Source organism: Hemicordylus capensis, chromosome 2, assembly GCF_027244095.1.
Source record: "Hemicordylus capensis ecotype Gifberg chromosome 2, rHemCap1.1.pri, whole genome shotgun sequence".
Classification (NCBI taxonomy): Eukaryota; Metazoa; Chordata; class Lepidosauria; order Squamata; family Cordylidae; genus Hemicordylus; species Hemicordylus capensis.
Genome location: NC_069658.1, coordinates 30,512,972 through 30,539,605, shown reverse-complemented (window position 1 = coordinate 30,539,605; position 26,634 = coordinate 30,512,972). Strand labels below are relative to the sequence as shown.

The window sequence follows — 26,634 nt, the reverse complement described above, 5'->3', positions numbered from 1 at the left end:
GGATTAGAAAGTGGAGATGCATGAGGAACCACTGGAAGCTGCTTCCTTGGTCTGTCTAGCTTAGGCTTGTCTACACTGACTGGCAGCAGCATTCCAAGGTTGAGGGGAAATTATTGGCATTATCTTCTGGGTGGAAAAAGAATAAGTTTAACTTAGTTTTTTTCCCTATATTTGCTTTAGACTCTAGTAGTCTCTAATAGATACTTATATATTGGTATTGCATTAATTACTTAGTACATACTAAAAGTTTTTCTTTTTCATCATTTACTTTACATATTATCACTTTAGTATTTTTTAACTTGTTTTTAATTAGGTGTTAGATTGCCTGACAATGCAATTAATTTTGTTGCTTCCGTCTCTTTTTTCCTTCTTTCTTTTTTTGCTTTTTTGAATATTTTAGGGGTTTACACTTTTTAACGTTTTTAGCCGTATATCTCTGTTTCCTTTGATTATTGTAATCTTACTTCTCATATGAGGGTTTTTCTCTTAAATCTCATAGATACACTTGTATTACTCTGTTATTTGGGAGTTTTGCAATATGATGGCTATGTATTGGCATTTTGTAATACCATACTTAATTTGTAATGGCTCGACTTAACCAGATTTTTATCTTACCTTTCTATTAAAATTTAAAAATTGGGGGGGGGGGAGAAGAGAACCACCCAAAGCAAGTCTGTCATTGAGTTCTACTCAGAAGTCACTCCCACTGAGTTCAACGTGGTAAGCGAGCGTGTATAGGAATACAGCATTAAAATAGCACGTACTTCAATGAATTTTTATTTATTTAACATATTTATATACCACCCTAAACTTATGTCTCTGGGAGGTTTACAATAAGATGAAAATTAAAACAAAATTACAACTTTAAAAATTAAAATAATTTAAAATTTAACACAATGTTAAAAACTATTTAAAACTGTAAGTCTAATTAAAAGCCTGGGTGAACAAATGTGCCTTAACTGCCTTTTAAAGTTTTGTCAGAGATGCAGGCTCTTATTTCAGCAGGACGCACACTCCAAAGCTATGGGGCAGCAACGGAGGCAGCTCATCCATGAGTAGCCACCAGACAAACCGGTGGCCACTGCAGGCAAACCTCTCCAGATGATCTCAATGGGCAGTGGGGTGCATGGCAACCAAGACATTCTCTTGAATAATTTGACAGACATGGTATTATTTATAGCCTATTTTTCTATTCAAAGGATACATTCATACACATTTTAGTTCTCAACAGGTGTAAGCTTGGTGCCAGAAGTCCATTTTTGCCCGACTTTCCAATAGGCTTATGAGATTACCCAGCATTCCGTATGTGTGTGTCTGTCCCCTGCTATCAACTTGGCAATGCCTGGACCATTATGAACCAAATCAAGAACAATTGTAGGGACACAAAGCAACACCTCAACAGTGTAGTTTGTGATGATGTCATCCACCCCAATTCAAGATGACTGATGCCAGTGTTCCCTTTAAGGAGACACACAAGTTTCTTGATGTCTGCTCAGTTAATTTTAGATCCTGCTCAGATTGAATCAGGATGGTCCCACTCTGAATGCATGTGCACAAACACTGCTTGATACTGCCACCCAGAACAAAATTCATTATGCACACAGATGGAAAAAATGAGAGAGAACACTGGCTGATGCGTAAACATTTGAGGCGCAAGTGGGCTAACTTGTGAACTGCCTAACCAATGTGAACCAAATGTCATTCTGAAATTTGAAATTTAGACTCACTTCATTTCATAGATGAGAAACCCTACCAAAAAGCCAGCAACTTGGCCAACGCCAATTATTAAGTTTGCAGCCAAACTGAACTGCAATTTGAAGCCAGGTCTCACGAGGTTTGACACACCACTTGATCACAGCCGTATTTAAGCTCAGAAGAGTTTCTACAGAATGTCATCATGATTATCTCCAGAACATTATTGACAATTGTCCTTGCCCTTGACATGCTACAGACCAATGCCTATGAAGCATCTCCATTCTCCAAAGAACAAAGCAACTTGGAACATCACTCTCTCCCACTCAACAGATGATTGCAATACAGTAGTTCCCACAGAGATGAAACATGGGAAGCATGTCCTGAACATAACAGGTGGCTATGTAGCCAAACCACATATTCCTAGTAACCTCCCACCAAATACTCAAGAGATTAGAAGAGCAAGAATTTGTCACTGTGGACACACTTCGCACCTATTGGCACTGGTGACCAAACATTCACCTCTGCCCTAGCCCTCCTTCCAAGCAAACAGCCAGAAACAGCAGTGACTAGAGAAGGTAATAAGCTCTACTGAAAAAGAAAGCACATAGCAGCAGTTCCCCCAACAGGTACGTCTTGAATAAATAATGGAAGCAGACCAGTGTTCGCTGTAACAGGGATTTCCAGATGCTGTTGACTACAACTCCCATAATCCCCAGCCAGACCATTGCAGCTGAGGATGCTGGGAGTTGTAGTCAACAACACCTGGAAACCTGTCACAGGGAATGCTGCAGAAGACCAGGTAAGCACAAACTCAGTGGGAAAAGCAGCTGAGGCTTTGGCTCTTGGACATACATGCATGCATTCCACAAATGAGCACTTTTGTGTCTCAACACTTATCCCACACACACAATACTGGGCACATTTACTACTATGCATTCTTTCCATGGAAGGCAAACATCCACCCAAAAACCGTAGAAGCAAGAAGGCTTTCCTGTACCAACTACAAGTTGAGTATCCCTAATCCGGACATCTGAAATGCTCCAAAATCCAGAAACCACCATAGCGTGTGTCCGCAGCACTGACTCATTGTGGCTTAGTTTGCATTACATTTACAGCTACCTGTAGTTATTGTGAATTCAATGCTTATTTGTTTTTATACTTTAAATAAAACCTTAACAGATAAAATACAGTGTACAGTAACCTTTCATGTTTGGACTTGGATCTCATGCCCAAGACATCTCATTAGAAATATGCAAAATCTGGAAGAGTCCAAAATCTGGAATACTCCTCGTCCCAAGCAGTTTGGATAAGGGATACTCAACCTGTATTCACACACTGAGAAACTCACTACTGTAGAGGTTCTCAACCATGGTTCCCCGAGGTTGACTGCAACTCCCATCATCACCACCCACAATGGATGTAGGATTATGCGAGTTGCAGTCCAACAGCTTCTAGGGACCCAAGGTTGAGAACCCCTGCAGTATTGGTTAGCAAAGCCAAGCAGGGCACAATAGACAAGCCCACTATGAATCAACTCCATATTGCTTAAAGACTACATATTAAATATTTACGATATTTGAAGCAAGAAAATCCACTCTCCTTATCCAATTCAAAACTGTTCACTTTCAGTTCAACATTGAAGCTTCAATCCTAGATATACTTGGGGGGAGCGGGGGGAAATCCCACTAAACTCAGTGGAAAATAAGCTTGGCTACTTAGAAGTAAGATCATGCTAGATATGGTGATTTACAGTTCACTAACTATTGTTCAATAGCTTCCCCCAAGTGTTTAGTAAGTCATAACAGCAGCCTGGCTGGATCAGACCAAAGGCCTATCTGGTCTAGCATTCTGCTTCTCACAGTGGCCCACTAGATGCTTCTGAGAAGCCCACAGGAAAGAGCTTAGGGCATGCCCTCTCTCCTGCTGTTGCTCCCCTGCAACTGGAATTTAGAGGCATTGTGCTTCTGAGGCTGGATATGGCCTATAGCCACCAGACTAGTAGTCCTCCATGAATCTGTCCTCCTGTCCTCCATGAATCTGTCTAAGCCCATTTTAAAGCCATCCAAGCTAATGGCCATCACCACATCCCATGGCAGAGAATTCCATAGATTAATTATGTGCTGTGTGAAAAAGTACTTCCTTTTGTCAGTCCTAATTTTTCTGACATTCAATCTGATGGGATGACCCCTGGTTCTAGTGTTGTGTGTGAGAGAGAAATTTCTCTGTTGACTCTCTCTGCTCCATGCATAATTTTATACAACTCGATCATGTCTCCCCATAGTCGCCTCTTTTCCAAACTAAAAGGCCCCAGATGCTGTAGCCTTGCCTCATAAGGAGAGTGCTCCAGGCCTTGATCATCTTGGTTGCCCTCTTCTGCACCTCTCCAGTTCTAAAATGTTCTTTTAAAGATAGTGACCAGAACTGTACACAGTAATCCAAATTTCACCGCACCATAGATTTCTATAAGGGCATTATAATATTTTTATTTTTATTTTCAACCCCATTCCTAATTATCCCTAGCATAGCATTGGCCTTTTTCACAGCAGCCACATACTGAGACAACACTTTCAACAAGCTGTCCACCACAACCCCAAGCGCTCTCTCCTGATCAGTCACTGACAGCTCAGACCCTGTCAGTGTATGTGAAGTTGCGGTTTTTTACCTCAGTATGCATAACTCTGCACTTGCTTACATTGAACCTCGTTTGCCATTTTGTCACCCATTCACCCAGTTTGGAGAGATCCTTCTGGAGCTCTTTCAGCTGATGCAACACAAGAGTGTTCCACAGAATGCTACGAAGGGACCTTCAAGATTTTCTAGTCTAACCTCCTGCTCACTGTAGGAAACAGTGAGCAGTCCAGCCTCTAAAAATAGCTGGCATTCAGATATCATGCCAGATGACAGTCTATGAAGCCAAATCATGATTTGTTGCTATTTTTGAATTCATGCCAGTTGATAAACCAGGATACTATGGGTTGAAACTGGTTTGCAAAGTTTGCTTGTACTAGCTGTGGTCTGCACAAACCATTTGCAAGCCACAGTTAAGGCTGTTGCTCTCTCTGCCTCAAGAGGCTGCTGCACCATGGAGACAGGAGTAAACTTACAAAGCCGAGTGCTGAGCAGATAAAAAAGCAAACTATTAGCTCTAAAGCATGCCTGTTGTACATAGAGTAGCTCAAACTATGGTGTGGGTTCTTAGCATAAGCCATGGTTTGATGTGACGTCTGAACAGAGCCAGCCTCATATTAAATCTCAGAGTTTGTGCATTACAGCAAAAAAAATGTAAGATCAGAACTGAACTAGACAACTTTGGCAAACAAGCATTGCTTTTTATTAATCTCTCCAAACTGGATGAGTGGGCGACAAAATGGCAGATGTGTTGCAATGTTAGCAAGTATAAAGTGATGTATATTGGGACAAAAAAACCAAAAACCAACTTCACATATATTCTAGTGAGGTCTGAGCTGTCAGTGACTGACTAAGAGAGAGATCTTGGGGTTGTGGTGGACAACTCGTTGAAAGTCTCAACACAATGTGTGGCAGTTGGGGGTGGGGAGGCCAATTCCATTCATTATGAAGGGGTTGAAAATAGAACTTCTAATATCATAATGCCTCTATAAAAATCTAAGGTGTGGCCAAATTTGGAGTACTGCATACAGCGTACAGTTTTGGTCACCATATCTTAAGGAAAACATTGTAGAACTGGAAAAGGTGCAGAAGAGGCAACCAAGATGATCAGGGGCCTGGCGCACTTTCCTTCAACAACTGGGGCTTTTTAGTTTAGAAAAAAAAGACAACTGATGGGGCAACATGAAAGAGATCTGTAAAGTTATGCATGGAGTAGAGAGAGTGGGCAGAGATAATTTTTTCTCCCTCTCTCACAACACCAGAACCGGGGGTCATCCCATCAAACTGAAGGCCAGGATATTTAGGACCAATAATAGGAAGTACTTCTTCACACAGCACATAATTAATCTGCCATCGGATGTGGTGATGGCCACTAGTTTGGATGGCTTAGGGGTTTAGATAAATTCATGGAGTAAGGTCTATCAATGGCTACTAGTCTGGTGACTATAGGCCACCTCCAGCCTCAGAGGCAAAATGCCTCTAATTACCCATTGCAGGGGAGTAACAGCAGGAGAGAGGGCATGCCTTCACCTCTTGCCTGTGGGCTTCCCAGAAGCATCTGGTGAGCCACTGTGTGAAACAGGTTGCTGGATTAGATAGGCCTTTGGCCTGATCCAGCACCCGCCGTTCTTATGTTCACTTTTGTCTCATGCATCATCATCAAAGATCATCATGCAGAGAGTGAACTATACTAGACTAAGGAGAAAATCTATGAGGAACTGGGAACCAGAAACAAGGGAAAGGAAGGAAATGGCGATCCCTTTTTGGTCATCTGCATATAATAACAATAACAATAACAATAACAAACTTTGTTAGGCTCCCCATAACCAACTGTGCTCTGGGCAGCTATACGGCATACACACTGAGGAGTGGCAGTAGCAGCTATGAGGTTTAGAAAAGAGGCTTTCATAAAGGCTACTCACTACTTCTAAGACAGGATAAAACACAACAGTGAGTTTTATACTTGTTTACCAACTTACTATACCAACAGCTTCAGAAGAAGCTGCTCACCTTTTTTCAGAGTTCTGCAGGGAAGATGAGACGAAGCCTGATGGAATGAGGTGAAATGACAAAAAGATTCAGTGAGTAGCATGGAGGCTGTAGAACAAAACACTCCCATTCACAGTGACTGCATCTAGATGCAACACCAAACAATGGTGTTTGGTGTTCCACTACCGAGCAGGTACAAGCCTTCAGCTCCCATGATCCCTCCTCCTCTGCAAGGGAAAGAAATTCAAAGCTTCCTATACTGGTTTGCAGCAAGCCACAACTTGATATTTTGTCCAGTCTCAAGCCATGATGGTTTACCAAAACCACATTTTGATCCACGCTTATGGACCAACAATAGACTAGTTCGGATGATACCTTACCAACCCATGCAATGAAGAAATCACCAATCCATTTAAGGTGGGGGGGCTGTTCACCTGCACCTCTGTGCACAATACTAACTTGGAGTGTGTGTCATTTAGATGAACAGGATTCCCCCACCCCCAATGTGAAAGAGGGACATGCAAGGAAGGCATCAGGACATCCGCAGTAGGTGTCAGAAAGGCGCACTCTCAGCATGCCCTCTCATCATATGGGCTGGGTGACGTGTTGTCTGAACTGGCCCTATGATTTGCTGCAAACCAGGATCAAAAGCCTCTAGCCTCTCACCCCTCATTCAAAGAGGGAAGGAAGGTGCTCATGCTCGCACATTCTCATAAAAGCAAACCATGGACGTTGTGTCTGAATCAACTTCTTGTCTCATTAAAAAATAAAAATAGAGCAATAATTAAATTGAATGGCATCAAGCTAACAACTATGCAAACCATTTTCTTTTCAGCTGATAAACCTGTAAACTCCTTGCCACAATGTGTGTCTCTAATCATGCCCTAGGACAACTTTTTAAAAACTCTGCATTCTAGAGAACATGGAATAGACTCAGAAAAGATGGTCATGGTCTAATTAGTAGTATTTGGTCATGCTGCAGTCAATTATTTCTTTGGCATTTTTGTACACAAAGTGATCTACATTCCTCTGTTCTATTATTCCTCAAAACGACCTTGCAAAATCCCTTAACATCTGCATTTTGCCACCACCAGACAGGAGTTTCCTAAATGAAATCTGGGGAGGTCTACTTGGTGCAAGAGAAATATTTGAAACATGAAGCATCTGAAGATTTTGATGACTAACATTACCCTCTTAAGAGATCTTCACCCAGTACTCCAAAGTGTACTGGCACGAGCCAGCGTGGTGTAGTGGTTAGAGTGCTGGACTAGGACCGGGGAGACCCAAGTTCAAATCCCCATTCAGCCATGATACTAGCTGGGTGACTCTGGGCCAGTCACTTCTCTCTCAGCCTAACCTACTTCACAGGGTTGTTATGAGGAGAAATTTAAGTATGTAGTACACCGCTCTGGGCTCCTTGGAGGAAGAGTGGGATATAAAATGTGTAAGAACAAAACAAAAAATGCTGGCAGGGAATGCATGAGAGTGACTTATATCCTCTCAGCGCCCATAACTGCAACCTTCAGAGTCTTGTACAAAGGGGAAAGTAACTCCTCTTCCTCACAGCAGTTCCTATATAGTCACAGTTCCATGCAACCCCTTATCAAGAATGAAATGCCGTCAGATCCGGGGGGAGGGGGGAGGAGAAAAAGTATGCAATACTGAAGCAGGAATCAGCCAGTTCAAAACACCTCATAATTGTAAGGTGGGCCATTTCCAGTTGTGCCCACTTTCCTTGACTTTAACCATCCTGTAACAGCGAATTCTACAGCCACGGGACTGCAGACCTACAGAACAGCTCCCATGTTGCCCTAAAGGCAAAGCAAAGAGCAACTCACACACTTAACATGCCACTCATTTTCACTTTCAGTTTTTAATCACAGTGTTTTCCTTCAGCTACTCATCTCTTAGTCATACAGAGCTACCAATCTGCCTCCTTTCCATGTGCCAAGCTACATGGAGAACTGTCAGTAAACATACCAGGCACAAGTGTAAACATGTATTTCAGTGATGTAATCAGAGAAGAATCTTGCCCATTTTGCTCAGACTGCATAACTTCAATGCTCTTCATTTCTTTTTACAGAGCAAAGGCCCTACAGTGATCTAAACTACTATCCATGGCTACAGAACCTTAAAAGTCAGTGACAAAAGTAGATTACAGATTTTGCTAGAGTTCCATAACCACCTTTTGGTATCTGTCTAACGACTTTCAGCACTATGTACAATAGAGTTTCAATATCAAAGAACAACTAGATTAGATTAAAAATGTCATTTCCCAGATGAGATGTCAAGTGATACGTATTCATCTTGGGAGACAGGTGTTGCCATTTTCCATGTATAAGGGTTCTCCGCACACTCCTTAACAGAAATTTGCTCCATTTCTAATGGCTATTAGGAAAGTATTAAAGAGACACCTGTTCAGCCAGGCTTTTAGTTGGGTGTTTATTGTTTTAAGTTACATATATTTTTAAAATGTTTGCTTTTAAATGTTGGATTGCTTTATTTGATTGTGAACTGCCTTGAGACTTTTATAGGTGCTATATAAGTGTATTAAACAAAGTGGCGATCATGTTAGGCATACTCTTTTTCAGTACAGCAAGATTCCTCACAATGTTCTCTATTGAAAAAATCATTCAATGCAAACTTATTTCTGTAGCATTTCACTGCAGAATTTTTGTTCATGTATGTAGTGACCAGACTGACCTCCCTCTAAAGAGTTAACTGGAAGTGAACCCTTGTTTTGAGTGACAGGCTGGTGAACTCCAGGGCTCAGCCAATCAGCACACCAGGTGGGTGGGACCTAGGGAGCTATTGCCAGGAAGAAAGCAGTTCATTATTAGAGAAGCTAGGCCAGAGGTGCTCAGGATGACATGTGGCCATGGAGGTTGGCTACAGGGGGATAACTGTAAAGCCTGGGAAGAGAGGATTACAGGAGGCTTCAAGTCCCATCAGGAGTTTGGTGAGTACAAGGAAAAGGGAAGTTTAGTCTAAGGAAAAGTTTGTTTAGTCAGACTTTGCGTTAGGGATGTTATATTTCTTTGGTGTGTGTGCTTTTGCATATTCCTGTTACTGTTCTATTATTATTTACCTGTAACGTAATTAAAATAAGAAACACTAGCCTATGTCCATCCAATCTAGGGCATTAAGTCAACCTATTTTTGTAACCCTAAGTATTCTTAACTGTACCTAAAAGCTGAGAAAGCCTCAGACAAAAGCAGTTTGTAGTAATTGAATAAAACGTTTTTATTTTTAGTTCTTTTCTTTTTACAAGCCTCTCCAAGCTGATTTTTAACTCTGGAATACGGGTGGGGGCGATTTCTATGGTGCGAACACATCCTCAAACGTTCAGCAGCTATCAGTTTTCTCACCTCATGTGGGCTTGCACGTGGAAGATTTTTCTACTTATCTAATAGCAAAATAAAGCTTTTTCCCTGGGATTCCACCCCAAGCCCAGAGAGGCTCAAGCTCCGTCAATAAGAGGAGTGGTAGTGGCAGCATCTTGAACCTACCATTCAATACAGAATAGGAGAAGCCCAGCCAGGCAGCTCAGCAGGGATAATTCAGCATTTCTTTCCCTCAGCTTGCTCTGAGACAAAAGCTTTAACCCGCTACAATGTAGTTCAAAAAGAGAATGTAACTCATGCAAGGCTACTTGGTGAGAATGTAGAGCAGGGATTTGAAACCATGTCTCCCATCCTCTGGGTTTCTTTTATTATCTTATCTTTTATTTAGCCCCGAGTTACATTCGTTTAAATTCTTTTAATTATTATTATGCAGTCCATTTATATCCTGTCCTCCTTGCATGCTGAACTCCAGGCAGTGCACATGAATTCTCAAGTGGTCTCTGATCTAGGCACTGGTCAGACCCAAGCCCACTTAACTTCAGCAAGGCGGCTGCCTCATGGGCCTTTATGAGTACCTTCTCTTTCTACTATTTTCCTTCAAGATCATCATATGGACATCAAAAAGATTTATAAGACTCCAGACATAAAGGACAAGAGTGGGAAATGCATACACTGTGTAGACAGGAGAAACTCAAGTATGTAGTACACCGCTCTGGGCTCCTTGGAGGAAGAGTGGGATATAAATGTAAAAATAATAAAAATAATAATAGACAGTGCAGAATGAGATGTGCTATTATATCTAGAAGAAATATATTTGAAGTCATTGCTGTAAGCCAAGTAAGAGACAATGTCAGAATCCTTATTCACACATACATCGCCTCCATATTTTGCTTTTATATGGCACTTTTAATGCACCAAGCACTTCATACACATTCTCTCCAATACAATAGGGATAGTTCATATGCTTTTACTGCTGTACATTAAAATTCCCAAAGCACAACACACTCAACCAAAACAATTAATCATATGAGTTGTAAGCCACCTAATGGTGCAACAGGGAAATAACTTGACTAGCAAGCCAGAGATTGCTGGTTCAAATCCCCGCTATCGGGCAGCAGCAATATAGGAAGATGGTGAAAGGCATCATCTCATACCACGCGGGAGATAGCAATGGTAAATAGGGATGTGAATGGAACCGGTTCGAACGGCAGCCGGTTCGATGACGGGGGTGCTGCTTTAAGAGCGGGGGAGGGTGCACTTACCCCACCCTCTGCTCTTCCCCCACCGGTGCTCTTTTTTTTTTTAAAGTCCATCGGTACAGCAGCATACCTCCCTGCCGCCCCATTGCCCCCATTTACCAGATACAACCGGAAGAATCAGACATGCCTGTGTGTGCCGGGCACAGGCCCATCATGCACAGGTGGATTGGATACTTCCAGGTGTATCCAGTAAGGAGGACAATGGGGTAGCAGGGAAGTATGCTGCCGCCCTGATGGACTTTAGAAAAAAGGAGCACCGGTGGAGGAAGAGCAGAAGGAGGGATAAGTACACCCTCCCCCAACTCTTAAAGCACCACCACCACCACCGAACCACCCCCAACTGGTTCCATGCACATCCCTAATGGTAAACCCCTCCTGTATTCCACCAAAGAAAAACCACAGGGCACCGTGGTCGCAGGAGTCAACACTGACTCAACAGCATGCTTTATCATCTGATATTACAGGTGTTTTCTTGTCCTTTATGTTTTTACTGAATAATAACCTTATGTTATCAGTGGAAGAGAAGGGTTAGTGTAGTCAAGTCAACAAAAAGATTTATCCAGTTTTTGAACAGTTCTATTTTCCAAAAGTGCCCTATATCAATGATGATGTCAATTTTTCAAGTAGGGCCAATTTGGCACACACACAAAAACTTTCAATGCAAGAGCCATTTTCCATTGTGCTGACTTCCACACAGTACTACACTTGAATGAAAGTGAAATGTAAACCGCCTGTGTAGACCATGTGTAAACCACCCTGAGCCATTTTTGGAAGGGCGGTACAGAAATCAAATTATTATTATTATTATTATTATTATTAAATATACACTTTTCTCATTGCTGCAAGGGCCCTTTAAAAGAGATGGAGCCCTCTCAAGAGCTCTGTGAAGAGGGCACTGGGAAGGGCTTTACTGTGCATGCCTTCCAAAATGGTGCAGGCGCTCAAGATGGGTCCATTTTCCTACTGGAGCTGGGGAAAGTGCAGCACGGCATGGTGGGAACTGCTGCCTCCATATGCTGCCAGGGGGACCTCGCCATTCGCAGATCCAACATCCGTGGTTTTGCATACCCACGGTCAAACACCTGACAAACACCTGACCTCGGCATACAGGGGAGGGGGGTTTACAAAGGGTTAATTACGCGTATCCGTGGGTTTGGGGTGGCCAGAAATGACCTCAGAGGTCATTTCCAGCACCATTTTAAGAACTGACGTGACATTTTGTGGCTCTTTTTTTTTTTTTAAAAATGTGATTTTTCTCACACATATAAAAACCAGATTTGGGACTCTTAAGGGGTATTGCTGAACAATTGGAGACCCGCAGAGCATGGTAGGGCACTCCCCACCTCACCCCACATACACACTGGTTTTTAGGGCCCTTTTTTACAATTTCTGCAGCCTAACCCCCTAGTCCCATTAACTTAATGACTTGGTATCCACAGTTCCATTATCTGCAGAGAAGATACCAGGGATCCAGATACCAGGGATCCAGATACCAGGGATCACCTGTATTCAGCTTTGGCCAAAGCTTCACACAGACCCAAAACACAATTAAAGAGCCAAACTTAAGGCTGATGTGGTCCGCCACCTGCTCCCAGGCCTTACAATGAAGAACAATGCTGCATAAGAATTCACCAGACCCAAGTTATATTTTATCTGGTATTCCAATGATATTTTGCAAGCACACCTAAAGCATTTTGTAATACATAAATGAATGGGCTAGGGAAAAAATACTTGATCTCAAAGCTATCTATCTAGCAATCAAGATTGTCAACCACAAGTGACTGTGAGGTTCTCAGAACCATGGCCAAATTCTCCCCCGCCCCCAAAGAGTACAGTCACAAAGTTCCTTGCATTCACTCCAAATGAAATATTTCTATACTCAGAAGTGCTTGATATGTCTAGGGAAGAAGAACTAAAAAACATGATTATATATTCCTTTTGCACTACATCCAGAAAATATTCTGTGGTACACACTGAACATACTAGTGTTTGCATATATCTTTGAACTAACTAATATTATTTAACCCTTACTGAGCACTAACAGGGCACCAGGAGCTTCACAAACTAAAAGAGTGAGATTTTCTGCCCAGTGGTTTATAGCCTATGTTAGACAGTCAAAACAGGGACTGGGAAGATGCAAGAGATTGACAGCCTTTGCTGACTAAGCTGCGATCTGACTACAAAAGTGCACAGATTTGTTTGGATTAGCTCAATTGCACAAAATATTTGCTAGCATGCAGAAGTATTTTTATCTGCCTATCCGCTCGCACTTATCTGTCACAGATTGACTTGAGCAATAGGTCCACCAGGTTATTTTCCAGGAGGATAGTGTTGCCTCTCTTGGGAAATTGCTACCTGAAAGGCTGGTGAGTTAACATATTTTCAAAGAACATTTCCATACCTACAAACATTATTTCTGCCTCTATAAATTACTACCAAAATGCCTATTGTAGTAGGCAGCATGCATATAGAGCAGGGCTGCATAACTCTGGCCCTCTTGCAGATGTTGGACTTTAACTCTCATCACCCCTGAGGATGAAGATAGGAGTTGTAGTCCTGTAACAGCTAGAGGGCCAAAGTTGTACAGCTCTGATGCAGATAGAGTGCTTGTGTACTGCAAGGACTCCCTTGGGGTGCAGTTTAAACCCCTGTGGGATCTTTGTCCGTGAGGACTGGGCCGTCTAGTATCATTATAGAGGGCATGCTTTACTCTCACTGCAAATGCACTCCAATACGCAGCGCTTTATTTTCCCTCCAAAAATGAATGGCAACCAACTCATTTATATTGGAATCATCATCATCATCACTACTACTAATACACCACTTTTCAACAAAGGTTCTCAAAGCCATTTGCATAGATAGATAGATAGACAGACAGACAGACAGACAGACAAATATGGTTTCCTGTCCTCAAAAAGCTCACAGTCTAAAAAGAAACTGAAGGTAGAAACCAGCAACAGCCACTGGTGGGATGTTGCAATAGAGATGAATTGGGCCAGTAGCTCTCTCCTGCTAAATATAAGAAAATCACCACCAGTGTTCCCTCTAAGGCATGCACACACACTTTTTTTGATGTGCACTCAGTTACTTCTAGATCTGGTACAGGTTTAATCAGGAAGGTCCCACGCACAATGCATGTGCACACATACTGCCTTGATACTGCCACCCAGAAGAAAACTCATTACACACACAGATGAAAAAAAATTTGAATGAACACTGATCGCCACTTTAAAAGGGTACCTCTTTTGCTCAGTTCACAAGTGCTAACGTTAAAGACAATGCCCATCTCAGTTGTCAAGAATCATGCCTGCTCTTATCTGCACAGCCTTACCCATTCACCTGCTCTACTCCAGGAGTCGAATGAATTTCGGGAGAATGGAATGGAAGGTAGAGAACTGACTTTCATATATCCCAGAATTGGACTTGTTCAAAATAAATGCATTATTTCAAATTAAATTACATACCTTGTTTGACAGGTGCCTGGCACCATACCACCTGATGGGTGCGGAATGCCCGTAAACATGGTGTTTTTACTGTCTTCACCTTGTGACAAACCACGTTGTTGAAGAGAGGACTGGAGCAATTAGTGACTACTGTACGCAGGAGACTTGCCATGTTGCCAAGATCCAGAATGCAGGATCACCCTGTTACAAAGTTGCCCCACTGTAGACCAAAAAAATGACACCAGAAACATGTTTAGCATATAATAGTGATGGAGACTTGGAAAGCATGAAGTCGCTTATTTTTTAAAAGGGCAGCTTAGAGCTACCAATCCCATCCAGACTTCAGAAGAGTTTGACAAGGTCCACAACCCTTTCTCTATAAATATATAGCATCTAGCAGTATTTTTAGACTTTCGGCATCTTGAGAATGATAATATTCTTTCTAGAAGTAAACACAATACTACATAGTTTCAGCGGCCCATATTCTGATGCAAGACTTGACATCCATCCTTCTGCAGCCTAAACACATTTACCTGGAAGCAATAAGGAACATAGGAAGCTGCCATATACCGAGCCAGAACCTTGGTCCATCTTGCCCAGTATTGTCTTCACAGACTGGCAGCAGCTTCTCCAAGGTTGCAGGCAGGAATCTCTCTCAGCCCTATCTTGGAGCAGCCAGGGAGGGAACTTGGAACCTAGATGCTCTTCCCAGAGCGGCTCCACCCCAAGGGGAATATCTTACAGTTATCACACATCAAGTCTCCCATTCATATGCAGCCAGGGCAGACCCTGCTTAGCTAAGGGAGCAAGTCATACTTGCTACCATAAGACCAGCTCTACTCCTAAATTCTGCCTCATTTCAGTGCACGCCACTTCCAAGTGAGATTATGGAATTAGCCTTCTAATTAGCATTTGATCCTTTCTATGTGTGATCAACAAAAGCAACCATGTCAAAATATAAATCATAATGTATATACATTTTGTCATGCCTACATCAAGCCACAAACATAAGAACATTAAAGAATGCCACTGCTATTATTCAAACTTTCCAATTCAACAACACTAAAACCACTGAGAATTTAAGCCATGTTTTTGTGTTGGAGATGCAACTCCTGTAGGCATAAACTCTTAGCACCAGCGATGCTATTGACCACTAGAGGCATTAGGGAATAGAAATAGTAAGAGATTCCCCTCTGACCACACTATCTCTGTCCTAATTCCCCTTTATTAGATTGAGGTTTCATTCTCTCACCTGAGAGCGACATCAGTCTTCTTCCCCTCTCCTGATGTAGTGAGCAGCTAGGCACATAGGCTTATCTATCTCTCTGATGTATTTCCAAAATAAATTATTGTACTTAGAACTTTTAACTCCATGTCTCCAGACAATATTAATTAGCAGTGCTCTTGTTACTTTTGCACTTCTGCTGCAGGTGGGTATATAAACAATCTAACCCCTACCAATTCTAACATTTTATGGGATCCAGATATTATTATTATTAGTGGCAAGTTGCTTAAATTCAGCCACGTGTATTTATTAAATTTCTCCTTGACAAAGATTGTAAAACTGTACATTGTAATCTTAATCTGTGAAAGGGGGGGAGAGACCAATTGTACACAAAGAAAGGGGTATGCCACAGATTCAGTGAAACCATATGGAAATTAAAACGTACACAAGCAAATCATCTGACTGTCTGTTAATGTTGACAGAACAACAACAAGTTCCCAAGGAATAATGTCACCTTTTACCAAAAATGTGTGTGCTGATCAACCATACCAATCCAAATCATTAAAACAAAAATAACAGTAATCTATACACGCAGCCCTTTAAAGAGGAAGAGTGCATGTAACTTGAAAGTTCATATTCTCACTCCAGCATAAGGTGACCCACTATTTGGGACAACCGTCCCCCTTAACTAGCAGCAGAAAAAGCATACAGAGCACCTAGCTCATGAGCTTCCCAGATCTTCTTTAACAACAAAGCTCAGTTGAACACTGAGAAAAATTAACAACTTATCCATTTTGATTTGGAGACAACAAAGAACAGTGGGCAACATTTAAACTATTTCTTTTTTTAAAAAACCTGAAATACACTGAAATTGATCACTACTGCTGAGCTTCAGGAGGCAACTTCCTTCCCAGCTTGACGTTCAAGCAAAGAGGGGTGAAAGCTTCCAGCAAGCAAGTTTCTAAGGCAATTGCCATAAATAGAAAACACTGTAGCACTGTGAAACAGACTCGTGCCACGTACTCAGATATTCAAAATGCTTAAGAAATACACTCCCCCAAGGGGGGGGGGAGATAGCATTATCTGTGACGCCTTTTGCCCAAGCAGGTAAACAGCTGTCAAATAAGAGTTTCCTGAAATGAATAACCCACATTATTGCCCCTGACTACCCAGGAAACGCAAGAAGCAGGAATCCCCATTCATTAGCAAGTTCCAATTGGCTGCCTGCTGAAGGCAGTAGTGTGCATAATTTGCACCAACACACATGATTGGACATAGGTCCTGATCAGCCTCCAACTGTCATTCATTGAGACAGCTTTCACAGCTCCTTCCCCCAGAGTCATGAACTTTTAATATATGCAGCCTGCTGTCACCATCCAATCACCGCCTAAGGCACATAGTTTAGAGTAAGCATGCATCTTAATCACTGGCATTTGAAACTGAAGGTCAGAACTGTGTTTTATGTCTAACCCCACCCACAGATTATTATTTTTTTGTCCTTGACTGTAACAACATTGCAAGTGCAAAAAACAATATTTCCAATGTCTAAAATACTGAAAGCAGTTTGCTTATTTCAACAGGAAATGCCTGTGCCAATCAACCCTTAACTTTTCTGTAGACAAAAAATACCCAAAATACCCAGGAAGAGAGTTAGAAGAAATACATGGAAAGTTAAAAGATTTTTCCCCAACTATTTCTGTTTCACAAATGCACATGGTGAGATACTTTCATTGTCTCCACTCATATTGTATCTGGAAAATATTCTTTAATTTGTCACCCATGTGGTCTCTCTCAAGAGCCCAGGATCTCAAGCCACAATTGACTAGTTACATTTTAAAATATTTCCACAAGAATGCTGTGTAATCTCTAATGGAATTTAATTCTACAGTTGTAGGCAACTTGCTGAATAAACCTGGCAGAAAAAACTTCATCTTTGAAAGGAGCTCTTATCCAATTCTAAAGATCCTATTAGGAGATAGGGAAAGAGAGTCTGTCTGGGCCAGTCTGCTGTGGTAAGCACTGGTAATGAAAGGAAGCCATGTATCTCCAAATCATTTGGGACAATCAGTGGACACAAGCCAAGAAGTTTTGGGCCAATTTCAACTCTGCATGCGTCCCAAACAGCTTGAAGATACAAGCCTTCCTTTCATGTTTTGTTGTTTAGCACTGTAAACTTCACGGCAAGACAATAGATACAATACAGATTTAGGCCCCGTGGGTATGCTGGGTTCAGGATATCAAGGGTGGTTTATGGAAGAAAACCAGCATTTTGAAAACACCTAGAGAAGAGTTTTTAAATTTGGTTCCATGGGCCAAGCGATCCATGGAAAATATCTGCTGCACTGAATTTAATTTTATCCTGGTAAACCAGAATAATCTTGAATATATCCTGGTAAACCAGAAATATTAAGCCACCTAATGGCACAGTGGGGAAATGACTTTACTAGCAAGCATGAGGTTGCTGGTTTGAATCCCCACTGGTATGTTTCCCAGACTATGAGAAACACTTATATCGGGCAGCAGCGATATAGGAAGTTGCTGAAAGACATCATCTCATACTGCACGGGAGATGACAATGGTAAACCCCTCCTGTATTCTAACAAAGACAACCATAGGGCTCTGTGGTCACCAGGAGACCACACCAACTCGACAGCACAACTTTACCTTTAAGCCAGAAATAACGTGAAAATAACTATCCTGAGTACTTATTTTTCCTCTTATTTCTACTGAAACCTTAGGAAAATATATTATGTAAATGAGGTGGTGTCACATGAGGATCAGAGGGGTCCATGGGTGCACTTAACTCTTATCTGAATGCAGTATCATCTGTTTGTATGTATAACTGTTCAATGATCATAATAAACCTGTTCATTCATAGGTGCAAAATGTTTAAGAACCCCTAGCATAGTGGACTTGTTTGGAGGCTGTTCTGGACTGGATGGGAGCAAACAAGCTGAAACTTAATCCAGATAAGATGGAAGTGCTCTGGGTTGGTAAAGCTGATCATCCGAGTAGTGAGGTAAATCTGGTCTTGGACAGGGTCACACTCCCTCTGAAAGAAAGTCCACAGCTCGGGGGTTTCTGGACCCGACGCTGTCCTTGGAGACACAGGTGGTGTCAATGTGCAAAGGTGCTTTCTACCAGCTACGGCCGGTACACCAGCTGCGATCCTACTTGGAGACATCAGACCTGACCTCAGTCACTCACACTTTTTCTAACATCCAGATTGAACTACTGCCCTTGAAGACTGTTCGGAAGCTTCCACTGGACCAGAATGCTGCTGCAAGGATGCTCGTGGGTGCAAGTCACTTCATGAGTGTTACACCCATCCTGCAGCAGCTTTATTAGTTATCAGTGCACTTCCGGGCTAAATTCAAGGTGCTGGTCTTGACCTTTAAAGCTCTACACAGCTTGGGTGTGGAAGTACCTATCGAACCACATTCACCCATATGAATTTGCCAGGGCCCTCTGCTTGGCATCTCAAATCCTGCTCATGGCCCTGCCACTAACAGAGATCTGGTTAGCGGGGACTAGAGACAGGGCCTTTTCGATTGTGGCTCCCTTGGCTTTGAAACACCCTCCCCAAAGAGCTTTGCCATGTTCCCTCCCACAGTGTTTAAAAAAAAAACAAATGAACACACATCTTTTGAACAAGGCTTTTTAATGTACCATCTCTGTTTATATCTAGTAGGTTCTTTATTTTTTATAGTTCTCAGTTTTTAGCTTTTAGAATAACTTTTAATTTGGAACTTTAAAAAAAAGATTTTAAGTGTGGTTTTAGCCCGGTCTTTTAACTTGTTTAACTTGATTAATCTTTTATTTTATCTTGTATCTGTTTTATTAATGTTGTGAGCCATTCCAAGCAGTAGTGTACTGGAGGGGCAGAGTGTAAATAGTTTAAACAAATATAATAAAATGCTACAAGCCAATGCAGAGAACAATTATCATTATTATTATTTTTACATTTATATCCCGCTCTTCCTCCAAGGAGCCCAGAGCAGTGTACTACATACTTGAGTTTCTCTTTCACAACAACCATGTGAAGTAGGTTAGGCTGAGAGAGAAGTGACTGGCCCAGAGTCACCCAGCTAGTTTCATGGCTGAATGGGGATTTGAACTCGGGTCTCCCCGGTCCTAGTCCAGCACTCTAACCACTACACCACACTGGCTCCTGCATTACTCACAGCTGATTACCAGCCCAAGGCATTGTTTAACAGAGAAGACTTCTCAACTGTCTTCCAAGCAGAGTCCAAAGTAGACTTTGGAAAGCCACACCTATGTATTAATTAGCATCAAATGGTAACACTGTTTCAGTTAGAAGATGCCCTAAACCTGAAATTACCACTTCAAGCTGGTCCTAGAAAAGTTTCTTGTTTTGTTTTTAAGAGAATTGTGTGGATTACCCTCCAGCCATTACACTTTCTCACATCTTAAGGAAAGGGTGTGACTCCCAAGATCCACGGCTTCTGAAGTAATGAGAGAAGCAACCCTAATTGCTTCAATCACCTGTCTCAAGTTTGTTCCCAGATTCTTCATCCCTTCCCATCTTAAATGCCAAAAGGCCTCAGTAAACCCTGAACACTACCGTTTCAGTGGGAAACAAGGTCACCTACACCACTGCTACTGCACATTTGACCTCCACGTAGAGGGAGCATTGTTGACTTTAGCACAACTGTTGCAACTCTCGTGTATCAACAGACCCACTTTCCTTCCAAATCACTGATTTGTTCCACAGCAACAAAAATTAACCGTCAGATACCATAAAAGTCCTTGCAACTGGTACTGTTTTCCCCCCAAATATTCCATTTGCTTTTACATCCGTAAGCTCCAGTTACATCGCCTATCCCAAGCCCAACTGCAATCATTTGACACAAGGGCAGACAGGCCACACGGAGAACCTCGCAGGGGGTTTCAGGGAATCGGAGCAGCCAAAACGGTCCCGGGTGTAGACGCTTTTAGGTCGGAACACAATCTGCTCCAGTAAAAATCGCGTCCCTGCCAGCGTCCCGATCGGAGCCTTCGTCTTTCCCATCTGCTGGATTCCAACAATACAGACACAGAGTGGGAAGCAGATGTTCTCACCTCCCTCGATTCCCTCCCACCCGCACGCTCGCAATTTCGGTGGGCCCAGAATAGTAACAGCCCTGCGATTCCTTGTTGCCAAAGCACTCCTCGCGGCTTGTGCCTGCTATTATATTAGAAGAGCGCCTGCTGCTTAACCCTTCGCGTTTAACCCAGTTGCAGTCCGAGAGGGACACAACGCTGCTTTTCAGCTCGAATTGCCTCCTTCTCTTTTCTCCCCACTCCACTCCCCGTTCTCTTGGGCGTCTCCTGCAATTGTGATGGATGCAAAGCCAAAATGCAAACATCCGAGCCTTTCACTGCATGCTTGCATCCGCCAGAGATGTTTAAAAGGTGAACAGTGCAACGCCTTAATCCCAAACCGCCCGGCCCTCCCCCCCCCCCGCAATTGCAGTAAATGACGTGGAAAGACTAAACCACTTCCCAAACCCCGCAGCCAAAGAAAGAAAGTGGGGAAGGGGAGACAATAGCAGGACCTACCGCCTTTTGCACTGTGCCCACTTCTGATGCTTCTCGCTTGCCAATTGCTGCTGCTCTGACCTTCCCGGCTCGCCAAAGCCGGCGCGAGACGGGAAGCAGAAGCAGAGCGCGAGGCCCCAGCCAAATGGGCGGGGCGCCGCGCGAGGCGGCTGGATCCCAGAATTGGAGGGAGAATTGATGGTAGTTTAAAGGAGGGCGGGGGGAGGGCAGAGAGAGACACACAGGCTGTTCAAGTTGAGGGGGAGGGCTGTGAGGCTCACGTGACGAGCGAAGTCTCTGCAGAGGGAGCGGGCGGCAGAGGGTCTCGAACACGTGACGCGTCTCTAGCTACGCGTAGCGCCCTGGGTTCACGGACTGCGCATGGGCGTGTGCTGCTGTGCCGTAGAGAGAGTGCTAAGCTCGCAAGATTTTGCTTTGGGTCGAGCCGAGACAGTCTTTTTCTATTTTCAAACAGAAAAGTGATGAGGAGAGCTGGTGTTGTGGTAGCAAGTACGACTTGTTCCCTTAGCTAAGCAGGTTCCAACCTGGTTGCCTATGAAAGGGAGATTTGATGTGTGAGCACCACTGTAAGATATTCCCCTCGGGGGATGGAGTCGCTCTGGGAAGAGCAGAAGGTTCCAAGTTCCCTCCCTGGCATCTCCAAGAGAGGGCGGAGAGAGACTCCTGCCTTCAATCTTGGAGAAGCCGCTGCCAATCTGTGAAGTCAGTACTGAGCTAGATAGACCAATGGTCTCACTCAGTATATGGCAGCTTCCTATGTTCCTCCGGTTGTGTTTATACGGCTTCGTCAGGGGGATCCCGCTAACTGGGCAAAGATGCATCTTTTCAAGTGGTCCCTTTTCATCCCGGACCCTAAATAATCTCCCTCCAGTGTCTATTGTTAAGTGGGCAGATAGGCACTTTTAAAGTGGTGGTTCTCTTACATTTAGCTAGGAAAGAGCAACTGTCCCTGTTCATCTCCAGTGGCTGTTGGTGTCTACATTGCTACACTGAATCACTACTTTTAAAAGTTGCCTCTTTGCTCTTTTAGCACAGGTAATAATATTTTATACCCTCCTCATTTCTTCCTTTGTGTGTTTTGTCTTGTCTCTATGAAAAATCTAGTAAAGCCTTAAATTCACCTCTTTGGAAGCAAGGCATAGATATAGGATGTGGTGAAAATAATATTTCTCAATTGAGTAGCAGAAAACTACTCTCCAGGTTTCTGAACTGAATTTGAAAAGGAAGCTGAAGGTTCCTTTATTTCTCTTTCTGATAGGAAGCTCAGAGTCAAGTACACACTAAGATTGTTCTCAGGCATCCAAAAATTAATAAATTCTGAAAGCAATGGCTATAGTTTATCCCAGAATATAGCTTCAATCCTGGAATGTGCCTATGAGAAATTAAAACCTGAAGTTATCATGTTGCTAGTTGTTGCCTTTATTATGCCACTGTTTCAACAAGTCCTGGCAAGGCATAGGTCTCCCTGATGCTGTTTTTAAAGACAAAAACAAACAAATCCTCCTTATTCCAGGTACCCTTCAAAGTCTGTTAACAATGGACTCTGAAAGAGTGAGCTCCTTCAGAGTCACTGCTTGCTCCAGATGAGCGAACTGACACAAAAGAGGCCGCAGTTTAACAACACACCTGCAAATGAATCCCATCTTGTCTCCATTATAGGCTCCTGATTAATATTGGAGTGTGTGTGAGTTTTTTCTGTTGTTTAAATTGGGGTGGATGGAATAGGGGAGCTGTGGGTTTCAGAGACTTGCTCTATCATCTTTTTCTAGGCCATTGTGAGAGGCCTAGAAAACAGTGAAAGGAAGCTGTAAAGGAACTTTCTAGTTGTGTTGTGGTCATTCCTGCAGAGAATTATGCTTTGTGAACAAAATGCTGCAGGAGATAAGTTTTAAGTTTTATGACTCCTTTTCTATGCCTTTAGTTGTAGATTCTGTATTGTTCTGGCTTTTAATTATACTTTATTTGATGTGAGCTGCCCTGAACACTACTGAGGACAGTGTGGTGTAGTGGTTAGAGTGCTGGACTAGGACCGGGGAGACCCAAGTTCAAATCCTCATTCAGCCATGATACTTGCTGGGTGGCTCTGGACCAGTCACTTCTCTCACAGCCTAATCTACTTCACAGGGTTGTTGTGAGGAGAAAATTAAGTATTTAGTATACCGCTCTGGGATCCTCGGAGGAAGAGTGGGATATAAAATGTAATAATAATAATATTGCACTAGAGGGGCAAATAAGTATTTTAAATCAATATAAATATATTGTTTTAATGTGATTATTATTAGTAGCTTTGAGCATCCCATTGCTAAGATGGGAAAGTGTGTTCTTATTCAGATGGCTTTAAAAGGGGCTTAGACCAATTCATGCAGAACAGATCCATCAATGGCTACTAGTCTGGTGGCTATAGGCCACCTCCAGCCTCAGAGGCAAGATGCCTCTAAATACCAGTTGCAGGGGAACAACAACAAGGGCATGCCCTCATCTCTTTGCATGTGGGCTTAATAATAATTAATAATAATAATAATAATAATAATAATTCAGTTTCTAGACCACCCTTCCAAAAATGGCTCAGGGCGGTTTACATAGAGAAAATAAATAAATAAATAAATAAATAAGATGGATCCCTGTCCCCAAAGGGCTCACAATCTAAAAGAAACAAGATAGACACCAGCAACAGTCACTGGAAGTACTGTGCTAGGGGTGGATAGGGCCAGTTACTCTCACTCTGCTAAATAAAGAGAATCACCATGGTAAAAGGTGCCCCTTTGCCAAGTTAGTAGGGGGTTAAAGCCTTTGTCTCAGAGCTAGCTCACTTGAGGGAAAGAAAATCCCAAATCATCCCTGCTGAGCTGCCTGGGTGGGCTTCTCATAAAACTATTCTGTATTTCTGGTAGATTTAAAATGCTGCCGCCACCACCACCACCCCCTTATTGACAGAGCCTGAACTCCCCTGAGATTTGGGAGTGGAATATCACAGGGAAAACTCTCTTAATTTTGCTATTGGACAAGTACCAAAAAAACCCAAAACCCTTCCATGTGTATGCCTACACATGATGAGAAATCTGATAGCTGCTGAGCATTTGAGGACACTTTTGCACCAGAGAAATCCCCTTTCCTGAGTTAAAAACCCACTCTGAGGCGGCTTGTAAAACAAAAAACAGTTTTATTCAATTACTACAGACTGCTTCCATCTGAGGCTTTTAGCTTTAGATACACTAAAAAATACTTGGTAGGTTACAAAAATAGGTTGTCTTCGGCTTCTGTTTTAGGTTGTATTTAGGCATGCTTAGATGTCTACATAGTCTCTTGCAATGCCTTAGGAGGAGTTGAGCATAGGCTAGTGTTTATTTTAATTACATTGCAGGTAAACAATAATAGAACAGTATCAGGAATATACAAAACACACACACAAAGAAATATGTTTGTAATGCAAAGTCTGTCTAAACAAACTCTTCCCTAAACTTCCTGAAGCCATAAGCCTTGGCTCCTTCCCTTGAACTCACCAAACTCCTGATGAGAATCAAGTCTCCTGCACTACCAGGATCTACAGTCATCCTGTTACAGCAAAACTCCATTGCCGCATGTCCTCTGCTCCTCCTGCAGAGGCTTCCTTTCTTCATCCCAGAAGTCCCAGCAACAGCTCTCTAGGTCTTACCCACCTGGTGTATTAATTGGTTGAGCCCTAGAGTTTACCAGCCTGACAGTCAAGACAAGGCTTCACTTCTGGTTAACTCTTTAGAGGGAGGGGAGACTGGTCACTACAGGGGTTCTCAGCAACATCTGATGGGCCATTGTGGGAAACAAGATGCTGGACTAGATAGGCCTTGGAACTGATCCAGCAGGGCTGTTCTTATGTTCATATGTGGTGTAAATTTTCTTACATGAAATAAATACAACTAGCTGACCTGGCGCAGAGCATCTGCGCCTGCAGTTCTTCCTGTCTCCTCTCATTTGCCCCCACCCCCTCCAGTTCACTCTCCCTCTGCGGCCGGCCTGGCCACCCCTTCTCCTCCACACTGCTTCTTCTTTGCAGCCGACCGGGCTGCCACTTTCCCCTTGCAGCCGGCCAGGCCACCACTTCTCCTCCATGGCCGACTGTCCCCATTGCTAATCGGCAGCTGCTCACAAACTCTCACGTGAGTGCCACACAGGGAATTAGCGGCAGGGGATTAGCGACTAGGAGAATTATATATAAAGATAATTCAAAGTTAGCATACATAGAATTGGAGAGACATCAAGGGTGGCAGATGCTGGTATGAAATTCCTTACCTACTAGAACAACATGTGGCAGTTGCCCTTACATACATAATGGAGTGGTACACAATCCCTGAAGACACACCAAGCCCCATCTATCAAAATCCACAAAGGAAGCAGCACACACACACACCCAAGCAGTCCTGAGATCAGGCCCACAGAGTAGAATAATACATATGTTCAAACACCTGTAGACTGTACAGATCATATGTATAAGTGCCTTACAGGTTATCTACAAGAGCAGTGGTAGCTGGGTTTATTTTTAAAATCAATATGCATGCATTCTTACAAATAGTTGTGCTTGTGTACAAAATACTTTGCACATGCATTGAGTATAGTGTGTTACTGGCTGTAATCATAATGCCACACACCAAAGGGGTGTCACATGGAAGGCCCAATGAAAACAACCACCTCTGTTTCTTATGCTACACCATGGGTGAGCTTGTACATACGAATCATGTAGGATAAGGAAGTAAGAGACAAAACAGTGACTGTTGTGGTTAAAAATACAATAATAAGGGCGAGGAAGGATCAGGCACAGAAATGAAAGAAGCAAATATGAGTCAAGGGTAGTCAAGCACCTCAAACTTGAGCTGTATTTTCTCTGGCTATCCATTGGTGTGGGCTTCTTGCCATTTACTGCTGCTGGAGACAAATGGCAACAAGCTGTCCTGCCCACATTGCTGGCTGTGTGCCCCCATCCCCTCTAGCAGGAGCCAGCATTGGAGCTGTTTCACCCCCTCGCTGGCCCTACTCCCACCTCCTGAGCCAAGGTGCTGACTCTTTCTATTCTCAGGGTGTGCCACCATTGCCACTGGCTGTTTGCTTGGTCTGTCCCGCAGAGGGCAGTGTGGAGGGTGTGGGCAACTGTGTCTGTATATTGGCTCCTGCCTCTGCCTGGGCGTGAAGCCAGCAACAGAAGCCTGAGGAACAGGGTGGCTGTTAGTGAGCCTGGCATGGGCACATTCTGCCGTCCCAAATAGAGCCCCAAAGGAACCACTGGAGGCAATTGCCTCAGTTTGCCTCTTGGGGAAGCTGCTTCTGCTATCCATAGCCTTCTAAAACATATGTTTATGCAGAATGTTTGCAACTGGGACAACTGGGACAAAAGACAGGAACACAATTCAGGCTCCTGCCCAAGTTCATAGAGTGCCCTGGTTTTTGCAGTATGGATGCATGTTTAATTGGGGTGTTTTTTAAATTGGGGTGTTTTGTTTTTTTAATTTTAATGTAAACCA

The 26,634-nt window shown here is 42.9% G+C and overlaps 1 protein-coding gene across 1 annotated transcript in view; it reads right to left on the bottom strand.

The window, feature by feature from the left end:
• NNT (nicotinamide nucleotide transhydrogenase) overlaps window positions 1–21,280 on the bottom strand; it is an 85,798-nt gene extending 64,518 nt beyond the window's left edge. The window contains exons 1-2 of the mRNA XM_053298420.1: window positions 21,146–21,280; window positions 14,380–14,578 (exon numbers count right to left, since the gene is read on the bottom strand). Coding sequence (XP_053154395.1) covers window positions 14,380–14,530 — 151 coding nt within the window. The 5' untranslated portion in view covers window positions 14,531–14,578; window positions 21,146–21,280. The remainder of the gene's footprint in view (window positions 1–14,379; window positions 14,579–21,145) is intronic.
• Between the last annotated feature and the right edge of the window lie 5,354 nt (window positions 21,281–26,634).